Source organism: Gavialis gangeticus, unplaced genomic scaffold (genome assembly GCF_001723915.1).
Source record: "Gavialis gangeticus isolate Ggan-Ray unplaced genomic scaffold, GavGan_comp1, whole genome shotgun sequence".
NCBI lineage: Eukaryota > Metazoa > Chordata > Crocodylia > Gavialidae > Gavialis > Gavialis gangeticus.
This window is the reverse complement of record NW_017729031.1, coordinates 37553292-37564829: the sequence shown is the minus strand read 5'-3', so window position 1 is coordinate 37564829 and position 11538 is coordinate 37553292. Positions and strand designations below refer to the sequence as shown.

Here is an 11538-nt window from a genome sequence, read left to right as displayed (position 1 = left end):
GGAGGAGAGGAGGGTCACATCCCACTACCGTTTCTCTCATGTCTTCCTGGCCTGTTAGATGAATTTGTTCCTCATCTTGCTAATGCCTTTTTTGCTATTACCCAGTTTGTACAATTTGATCGGTGTTGTCAATGCAACCATAAATCTTACCCTATGAAATACTTGGTTTAGCAGGATTTTCCCTACATTAAACTAAGATGCCCTTTCTCAAATATACCGATACCCCTATTTTCTTCTCAACATCCCAAACAATCAATTTACCATTTGTCCACACGTCTCCTGCCGCAACTCCAGCCATTTGTTATAATCACAAAACTCTTAAGGATTCAGTAATAGTGTGTCCGTGAGAGTTTACATGATAATACCCAAAGCAATGAAATTTCCATTTAACTTATGACATTTCCTATGTAGGCTAGAAACTTTACAGCAGTCTTCAGAACTGGGTCATTTCTTTGTTATGGTGTTGAGGATGGTGGCTAAAAATGTCTCTTCATCTATTTTTAGAGAACAGGAGGAGAAATTTCTTCACATTTAAGTTTGTATGAATGTGTGCATTTGAAGAGAAGAAAGCATCTCAAGTTGCAAAGCGATGCTGTATTTGTCCTGAGAAAAATCATTGCGTCTCATGATGACCCTACAGATGTCACAAGACAAGTATCCCACCCTGAGTTCTGACAAAGTATGTGAAATGTCGTGGGGTGCATCTGTAAAGTTTTTGAGGGCCATAACCTAATAAACTGGCCCAGATGGGTGCTCTCATTGGTCACCTACAGGGGAAAGAGAAGCACTGGACCTTGCAAGGGCTTTTTTTACAACTTTTATGTATTATTTATTAATTCTAACCTGATTTTGCAGCCCTCTGAAAGCAGTAGAACAGGTACCATTGAGGGGAGGATGTGAGCACATTCTTGAGTTTCCACAGCTCCAGTGATTTAAACCTAATTTATTTTCCAGAGATTGATCGATCAATCTATCTATCTCTATATAAATAGATAGGTAGCTAAATAGATATATCTCTATCTATATAGATATCTATACCTATCTAGATAGACATCTATACTTATATAGAAGTGACAGGACAGAGAGGACAGGCGGGGGCAAGGAAGTCGCGCTCTATGTCAGAAACACCTCACAACATCAAGGATTAGCTTCAAGTTAGAGGAGGGTCAGGCGTAGACACTGTGGGTCCAACTACAAGGGGGGTGTGGTGAAAGGGACCTTACGGTGGGTGTCTACTACAGACCACCCAACCAGGGAGAAGAGCTGGACCGGGACTTCTCCAGTCAGCTTATGGAGGCAGTTAGGTCAAGGGATGTTATTGTCATGGGTGACCTAAATTACCCAGACATTTGCTGGGAGGAGCAGACAGCCAGGTCTGACCACTCGCATAGGTTCCTGGCTGTATTACAGGACCTTTACATTATCCAGGAGGTGCACAGCCCCACTGGGGGCAATGCCTTGCTGGACTTAGTCCTGGCTGTTGGGGATGACCTGGTGAGGGTCTCCTGTTCAAATGGGAAACCTCCATCTGTTATTCTCTTTGCCCTCTCTGCAAGCACAGGCATGGTCCTGAAGGATCTGGGACTGGATCTCCCCCGATATACCTATCTAGCATATGGAGAGCGAGGGCAAAAGGGATGCACACTGATTCTTGTTATTCCCTCTCAGGGGTCTCATCCATTGGCTTTGCTATGGGGTTCTCTACCGACATTAAGTTTCCCTTATTTTCACTCCCATTTTGCTTAGTTAGAACACACTATATAGCTCTTCTTCAGCCTCACATGTAATGTATCTGCACATCATCATTACATTATTGTCCCTCCAAAACCACCTTCCCTCCTCGTGCTTGTGATGCACATGCACAGTCATCTCACAAGACAGCTACACATCATGGCCCTTTAATCTTTATTCAGATCAATCCCTCCAGCCCCCTCCTTATCACTGCCATTCTTATAACTCACTTTATTCCACTGTTATATTTCTAGTGCAGAAATAAAGGCAGATCCTTTGCTGATATTCACCTCTGAGTCACCAAGGAGGTCAATGGAGTCATGCTGATTGACAGCCATTCAGAATCTAGCTCAGCAGTTGCAGACATGATTGAGGTAAATCAATAAAGATGAAATTTAAGAAGATGTACTTCCCTACTCAACAAGATTCTGATCTTAAGGCCAGATCTACATGTTTTGTGAAGTTATGCTTGGAGGCCCACGTGCAGGCTCACAGATCTCAACAACTGGGATGCTGTTGGTAGCCTAAAAATATAGCCATTGCTTTACTAGCATGTCCCCAACCTTTGTGCAGGAAAGAAAGAATGATATTCTGTAACAAATCCAGCTTGCTCTGATAACAGCTGAGGAACTAGAATCATATTTATAGTTGACAACATATGAAACAAAGCATGCGGGAGACTGCTGAAATTCTTTAATCCAATCCAAACAGTAAGTTTGGTTTGCAACTAAAATTAGTCATTTTGATTTTTTTTTGTGACATGTGAGATGGAAGGAGAAAAACCTGACAACTTTGTTGTATGAGTCACGCAGAGTATAGCTACCCCTTGGAAAGGAGTCTAGGGTTAGGTGGAAACCTTGTCTTCTCCATATGAAACATAGTGAATGAGGGGTCTGCCGTTGGGGCATGAGTTACTCACCTGGCTGATGTTACGCTTACCAATCAATCTTGTCTCAGCAACCAAACAGAACAAGGAAGATGTGCCCTGGGCTCAGATGGAGCATTCATGAGCTTCATTAAGACTAAATTGATGTCCCATGGTGCAAGTAAGTTCTGTATTGAGGGGCATTAGGTAGCAAAGCTTTGTTAACTATATATTGTGCAAAGTATGGCTTAGTTTCTATGAAGACACAATATGCTGCCTTAACTTCTAGCTATATTCTCAGAGGGGCAAAAAAAAAGACCTGAAAGGCCTAAATGAAGTGTTTACAAATAGACCAAGGCAGTTTCTCTCACTCTCTCTATACACAGAGCAAAAGAGTGCCTTGGTCTATTTGTAAACACAGTGTGTGTGTGTGTGTGTGTGTGTGTGTGTGTGTGTGTGTGTGTGTGTGTGTGTGTGTGTGTGTGTGTGTTTTAGAGGTGTGAAAAATGGGCCATATACGATTTGGATAGGCCTGAATCGAGGACAGTGATTCAATTAGTTGATTCAGATCGCTGTCCCGATTCAATTCAGCCGAATCTGAATCTGAGGATTCAACACTGATTTGGAGAATCAGCAATTCGGCCACAGACACTGCTTTAAATGTTTTTTCTACATACTTCGAGGTACCAGGCATGGCTCATGAGTGCTGAGATGCTGGGGCAGATGGAGCATACCACAGGAGGGCCGGGGGCCCAGGAGGCACCACTTGCCGAGCCGGGGGGTGCACAGGGGGACCCCCAGCGTGCTCCCTAGAGGACCCAGAAGTGGACTGGAAGTGTGTTTCTGGTCCACTTCTGGGTCTGCTGCCGAGCGCGCTGGGGGCACCCCCGCACTCCTATGGGATGCTCCATCTGCCCCAGCATAGCAGCATTCACGAGCTGCCTGGTACCTTGAGATATGTAGAAAAAACATTTAAAGCTGTCTCTATGTCTAAATTGTTGAATCTCTCCAAATCAATTCGGAGGGTTCTGATTTGATTTGAGGAGATTAAAAGGTCTCCATTCGGATTCGGCGATTCAGCCACCACATCGGGCTGAATCTCTGCCAAATCGAATCAATGACCGAAGCTTTGCACAGCCCTAATATAAATATATATATATAGACCAACACGGCTACAACCTATACCTCTGTACAAAAAGACCAAATCATTATTAAATACAAACAAACAATCACATTGATTGTTTTCTTGGGTTGATCAAAGCCTTCTGCACCTTTGAAAGGACAAGATTTTTCAAATCCTGTTAAAAAATTCTAGAGCAGAGGAGGTTAGTGACAAAAAAAAAAGGGGGGTCTTGAATCATAGATAATGCCACACACTAGAGATAATAGGTATGGTAATACTGGAAGAAGCCTGTGGATTTTCTAGGAGAAAAAATGACAGTTTGTATACGACTGTTGCCTTGGCCATGTTGGGATAATTAATTTATCCTGGCCACACCTTGCATTATCTTTATCATCATGTGTATGAGAAAAGAATTGTGGAAAGACCTGGAATGGACCTGCCCTCCCATTCAAATGAAAAGTGCTTTATACAGGCAAGCTGTTTTTTGTCCTGCTCTCAAGAAAAAGAGGAGACACTTTTCTCCATTACATCTGCTGGCAGAGAGATCTGTATCTGCAAACCCCTACAGGCCAAGGAAGTTTAGTATCACTGACTCCTTTAGTGAGCATTCATGTAACTGTGCAAGAGCTCTGCTGATCTGATCTGCAATGCTTTTGTTCTGGCCCCTAAGGTGCAAAGCAATTCGATAGACACTGTGTTGAATATAGGCATCCCATAACTCAGTTGCTTTCTTGTGCAGCTGAAAAGAGGGAGGCTCCTCCTGCTTGTCATCAGGTTGTCTATGATGACCAGTGTTATTTTACTCTCAGCATGAAATAGGAAAGATATGAGCTTGATGGATAACACTTCCCTTCCAGTGTGATTAATGATAAAGCTCTCCTAGAATATTGAACAAGAACCAGTGACTTTCCCAATATATCATTATTTTTCTCTGCCTGCCCCATTCACAAGGGAGGTCTTCTACTTTAGGCTTGGTTTCAGAAGGAAGAGGAGCAACCACAAACATGCATGTCTGAGAAATGTTAGGACAGATTCAACCAGTTTCACTGCTACATCTAAACCATAACAGCATGTTCTTTCACTCCCGTCTTTAGCTGCCAAAAACTGTCCAACTTTGTTCCTTGGGAAGTGTTTACTTAACCAAAAGCAATTTTTTTTTCCAGAAGAAAAAGATTTTTTCCAATGGTCTCTTTTTGTTTTTTTTTTCCTACTCTCCTTGTCAGAAGGGCAGGAGAATAAGATTACCTTCTCTATGGAGTGGTGCTGCAACTAATGAACTGGAATATGGATGTTTGTGAAAGTAGGATAATCCCTCATGTGGTATAGGATTCATCCCCAACAAAGCATAAACCTTTTTATTTACGTATTTATTTTTGCAATTTCTTTACAAGGACTATACCGTACTGTTTTGAAAGTTGACAAAGTTCCTCTGTACTCAGGAGAGAAGCTTTATTCTTTGAAGGGGGACACAAAATATTAATATCCAAGGTAAGACGTTTCTTTCAAAGTGACTGATGAAAGTACAAGACTGCAGAATTGCAAAGCAAGAAATAGCAGAAACACCAGCATTTTCATCTGAAGAAGTTTCAGCCTTTATTTATAGTTCTACCTCCTTATATTTTATTTGGACTGCATACTTCACTCATGTCTCCCCTCCTGAAAGAGAGTCAGGCACTAGAGAGAAAGGATGCTTCCTGATGTTAGGCACAGTGGGTGCATGCCCATGTCTTAGGGGACTTGAAATAAGTCACCGTAACTAAATTGCCTTAAGTTAAGCCTATGTCAGAGTGTACACACTTACAGCTCCTTGACACTGTGACAGCCCTCTCCTCCAGTAGAGCGGACTTAACTAATGCGATTCAAAATAATGCACCTTAGAGGTGTATTATCTTGCACCACATTTAAGTTGACTCTGCTCCACATACTTGTGTATGCTCGGATAATTAAGTCTACTTAAAAAGTTAATTTGACTTGACTGTCAGAAAGCTAGTGTATGCACGAATGCACCAGTGAATCTAAGCTAAAATTGTTTCTCTTATCCTCCAAAGGAAGCCAAGAAAGATGCCTAGGTAATAGATAGAGATACTTGGCTCAGCATAGATCCTGCCAGTCATGTCACAGGCTAAGAATCAATCAGGATGGGATTATCTGTGTACCCAAAAAGCAGTTGTATACATTTGCTTCTGAGACTGAAATCGTGGAGAGGTGTCTATAATTTTGACGGCAGATTCACAACTGGAGAATGAACAGAACCTGTCATCTGGAGAACAAAGGGAGAGAAAACAATTTTATGGACTCCCTTATAAAATTGTTTCACTCTTTGTTCTTCACGTGGCTGGTTCTGTAAATCATCCAGTTATCTGAGGGTGGCCAAATGGGGCTGAGAGAAGCATTTAGAGCAGCTATTCCCAAACGATGGGTTGCAACGCCAAATAGGGTAACTACATCAGCGGATGGGGTTGTGGCACGGCGCTTTCTCCCATGCCAGGGCTGTAGAGGCCCAGGGGAAGGGCAGCAGGGTGGGGAGCGCCAAGCCCACAGCAGACAGACCACATCCTCCCCCTCCATGGGTCCGTTTGCTGCCCACAAGGTAAGGGAGGACAGGGATTGGCGGGGTGAGAAGCCAGGCAGCCTCAGCAGCTGCTGCTTCCTGTGGGCAGCAACCAGGGCTCAGGCACCTGTGGGCCCTGGGGCACCTGGGGAGGGTGGGAGGCTGCGGATTGGGAGTGGGGGCCCATATGGGGTCATGCTCAGGAAATGTGTGGGAAGCACTGATTTAGAGAAAAGTGGGACAAGTCTGTGCAACTTCTTCATTTCTCACAGCAGTTCCCATAGGAGAAACAAGTGAAAAGGATGACCGTCAGAGTGCTGTTTTGTCTCCATGAAAGGCAATGCATCTTAGAGAGCCAGGAAATGATACAATCAGGGGTGCACAGGAACCAATCCTGTGACATCAGAAGCTGAGCATGCTACTGATGGAGTTGGAAGGAGATCTGGATCTTTCTTCAAATCTAGCATGACTTTGTGAGCTTCGGGGGGAGGAGGGAAATTAAGATCCATTCATCTCCTGCTTTAGTTTGAGAGGCTTAAGAAATCTCCTGGATGCCAGTTCAGTTTTAATGGCAGAAATATTTCAATGCCATAGTCCTTTCTTCAGAGCTGGGACAAGCAGATCTGATGGCTTTCCTTGCAGATTGAGTGTAATCATGGGCATCTGTGAAAGTGCTGCAAAGCCAGGTCTAATGATCTCAGAACTGAATGCAAAGTAGTCTGGAAACAGATCCTAGATCCAATATTAGGGCATCCTGTGTTGTGTTTTTTATTAACTACCAGAAGCAATACCAGCCTTTTTTCCTGACAATGAGAGCCTTCAATAGTGTCAGATCCCCCACACTGTTAGCAAAAGCTTGTTGAAGCAATACATTTTTGTGAACTGTTCTAAAGTTTCTTGCTCACCCATAGTTTATAAGTATTGCAGGTTTAGCATCTCAGGAGCCCTTATTGGGGCACATCAAACTTTTAGTTTGGGCACTGAAGCATGGAGGGTCACTGAACAAGAGGCATACCTTTTAACCAGATCCATTGCTGTACCATGTTACTGAAGACCTATGTGTATAAACCATACTGTTTTTCTAAGCATAACATAGTAGCCAAATTAGAATAGCATAACACGGACTATGAAGTAATAAACCAGCCTTAAGCTACGATATTACCGTTAGTCTTTGAAAAAGTGGTCCAAAGGATCCAAAAATGGTCTGTGTTTGATTTATATTGTAGCCAGAAGGAACTGGGATGGAAAAGGCTGATAGGCCAATTTTTATACCCTTGTCTTCAAAGGGGGTATGACAATGATGGAGTGCTTTAACACGGGGTTGGGCAATTACTGTGGCTGGCAGGCTACTTAATGAGTTTTGGCGAGCTGTCGAGGGCCACACACATAACATCTTTCAGCAGATCTCATTTTTAAAAATTATAAATAAAAAACCCAAACCATAATCTAAAAATCAAACATCTACCATAGTATATTTTAACTGTATTGCAAAAAGTAAATTTGGTAATGATTTGTTTGATCAGTGGTGCATATAGAGGTGATTGCATAATGGCTCAAAATAAAGTCTTACTCTTGGATATTATGTGTGTGTGAGGGAGGGTGGGTGTGAACTTGAGCGTGGGGGAGGCTAGGTCCTGAAAGCAGGTGAGAGGTGGGAGGAGGGAGGACAGAGGGACACTTGCAGCAGAGCTCACCTGGGTGGTGTGGGTCTGTTGCAGGTGTTGTCCACGCATCCCCATCTGACCTGAGGCTGCCCCCACACAGCTCTGCAGGGGAATAAGCCCCCTGCACCCAGGGCAGCCAGCACCATGCTCTCGCCCATACCCACCTTGCCCTGGTCAGTGCACACAAGTACTGCTCAGCACCCCACTGCCCCCCAGGTACTACTCAGCTCTCCCCATCTCCAGCGGCTTCTCTTCCTGCCCCTGCTGCGCCACTTCACGCACCTTCCACCAACTCAGCTGCTCATTGTGCCAGGTCACCAAGTGGCTGGGTATGTGGTGCTTGGCATGTGCCCTCACAACCACCACCACACTTCCCTGTGCTACCTGCTGCCTGGAGTAGCGCAGGAGGGGTAGGAGGAAAAGGAGGAGGCACCTTTTGCAGGTGGGGAGAGCCAAGGAGTACCCAGGAGGCTGCAGCAGCAGGTGGAGCAGCCCCTCCAGGAAGTTGTGTGCACTGGCCAGGTCTGGGGTGAACGTGAGCTGAAGCACAGTGCAGACTGCCCCGGGCAGAAGCAGGACGGGCTTGGCCCTATGCAGAGCATCACTGGGGCAGCCATAGGCCAAATACAATCAGTTGGCAAGCTGGATCCTGCCCATGGGCCATATTTAACCATTGTTCTAACAGGAACTGAAATGAGAAAGATCCTTCATCTGAGCTGTGGCAATCAGGGCATCTCACATGTAGGAACATGCAGATGACACTTGAAGAAATTAGCGTCACGACCATTCACGTAAAATTAAAAGACATATTTTACTAGATACGTTCCCCACAGCATCTCGGTAAATTGCCAATGGTCTCTGACAAAATATGGGTGAGATTTTGGATACTTACTGTATGAGCAGCCATAGACTTCAACTCTCAGCCCTATTCTTCCATTGGGATTCCACTTCAGAGGGATGAAGCGCAGAAAGCGGGCCTTCATAGAGTGCAGAAATTTGTGTTCCACAACACTGTCTGCATTGGTATTCCCTATGAAGACCTGCCAGGAAAGAAAGTCATTATGAGTGAGTGCTGAAGATCATCTGGTAAAGGAACATAATCTAAGCAAAGACTACCACATTTCAAAGACCTGGCTCTGGGGAGGTCATCATCCAAGCTTTTAGGACCTAATTGGAGCATCTCCAAATTACGTCCATCTCCCAAGTCTGTAAAAAAAATGGCCTTGGAGTATTGTAGCATTCCCTCTTCCTCCAGCGTTCCATTATTAGTCAAGTATTTCAGCAATTTCCTCTCTCATCCAAGACTGGGACTTGCAGCAAAAAGTTGTGCAAAAATGAAAATGAAAAGTTTGATACTTTAAAAAAAGTCTCCCACATATGCAAAAGAGAAGACTCTCTTGTTGGATGGATGACCCTTGTCTGCTATATTTGCACCCATGAGGACATCTAGCGTTTTGAAAACAAGGGTGAAGATGGTGAGGTTCATCATTACACATAAAACAACACTTATTTTCCTCCAGTTAAAAAATCAACTAGAAGTTTTACAATTATGCTAGAGGCATAGGGTTGTATTATTCCATTTCAGATTGAAGAAAAACATATAACCTCATTGGGATGAGTTAAAAAACAGTCTGCAGGGCTGTGAAATAGAAGTTTCATTGCCAGGAGAAGCTAACAGACAGCAGAATCACAAAATAAAGAATAGCTTAATTGGTGGAACATCAAAACCATTAAAAAGAAAAACAGTTCATTAACACATCTGGAATGAAGAGTTTAGAAGGGATCAGGTAGATTATAACGAGCCAAGAAGTCAATTGACTCCCTCAGCACTGCCTGACTAGAAATGCTGCTGCCACTGCCACACAGTTAGTTTTAAACCTTGGGTGGAGCAGGAATCAAAGGGGAGTGCAAGTGCACCCGTGCATCCCCCCTGGATCTGCCCCTGTTTCCAACTGATTTTCACAGTACTCCTCTTCAATGCTGGACGCAATTTGAGCTCACACTGCAAATGTGGATACAGGGCTCAGAGCCTGCACCCCTGGAAATTTTGATATAGTCTTTGCATTTTTATTTTTTATTTTCTGGTAGGCGGGCAGAAAATATGGGCATGGATGTTTGTGAGTGCTACTGGTATCCCCAGAACAGGAACTGCATTTTTATCCAGAGGGTTTAGCCCATCTCTAGATACAATTATGTGAAAGTTCCCTTTCAGAAAGTTGGTATTTTACCCAAACTAGTGCCCCTTTACGTAAATGAGGCCAACATTATAAAATAATATATGGACACTTGGTAATCAATGCTCATTCTCTCAGGATGTGATGAGGGCAGGGGGCTTTATCAAACAGGTTCAGGAAGTAGCATGGGAAGAATAAGCAAGGAACTCTCTAAGAAATGGGTTTCAAAGTTACACCAAGGCCCAGAACAATGGGGATCTTCCTGGATCAGATACATGGAGCTGGTGGAGGCCTGGGGTTGGCGGCAAAGGTCTGGCAGTAGTGGTGGTGGAGGTCCAAGAGAGGTGGGAAGGCATCCCCAGGATGCCTTAGAGCAGTGCGTCACAACCCCTGATCACTCTGAACATTGCTATGTTCAGCAAGGACTCCAGATATTGAGGCAGGTCACAGCCCTCCATAGCCACAAGCCCACTTTTCAGTAGCCCAGCAGGCTGGATGGAGTGGCCCTGTTGGATGCATGTTTAACACCTCTGCTCTAGGACGTTTTTGAGGCAGACTCACCCCTCACCTCTTGTCCTGGACCTCTACATACCACAGATCTTGTTTCCCCCCCACAAAATAATTCCCTGAATGACTAAACCTTCTGAAAACGATCTCTATTTGGTAATTAAAGCCTTTCAGTATGTGAGGAGTGGAGTTGCTCCTAAGTTCATAGCTAAGTCAAGAAAGTAGTGATCAAAAGTCACCAGGGGGCTTCGATCCAGCTTGGGAAGTGGACCACACTTTGAAGAGCACCTCATGTGACCATTTGGCTAGGAACAGACATTACACATAAACCAGTTTAAATGATCAGAAACTGGTTTTAAACCTGGAACAGAACAGATGTTCAGTGCACATAAACCAGTTTGAAAATGGCTGAAACTGGTTTGAGATAAACCTGGTTGATGTAGTATCAAACTTAACTGATTTGGGTCAAACCAGTTTATGCAATGTCTTTCCCAGACCCCATCCTGGTTTAAATTAAATCAGAGTCTCCCAGTATCCCAGCATGCTCTCTGAGCTGGATGGGAATGTCTGCTCCAAAGACCTGGGCTGGCCCTTCCCCTCTGCTCCCTGGCTGCAGCTCTGGCAGAGACTGCATGCACAGCAGGGTCTGCCTGGCTTCCTCCTGCTCGCCACTCCCCCTCCCCACTCACTGCTAAGCAGGGACTCTCCCCTCCCCTCTGCCTTACAGAGACACCTCTCAGCATTAGCTAGCAGACCACATGTTGGCTATGGTCTGGGCTGTGGCAGACATGACAAAGGCAGACAAGACAGTATCAGCTTAGGGCTTTCTGGAGCTAATAAACATGTAGCTGACGACACTAAGATGTGGGGGGATGTGGTCACGCTAGAAGGAAGGAATAGGCTACAATCAGGCCTAGACAGGT

General features: G+C 44.4%; 1 protein-coding gene across 1 annotated transcript in view; it reads right to left on the bottom strand.

The window, feature by feature from the left end:
- The window catches only part of CNTNAP5 (contactin associated protein like 5), a 573569-nt gene that overhangs the window by 270109 nt on the left and 291922 nt on the right, over window positions 1-11538 (bottom strand). Inside the window, exon 4 of the mRNA XM_019522627.1 lies at window positions 8827-8974. Within this exon, the coding sequence (XP_019378172.1) occupies window positions 8827-8974 (148 nt within the window). The remainder of the gene's footprint in view (window positions 1-8826; window positions 8975-11538) is intronic.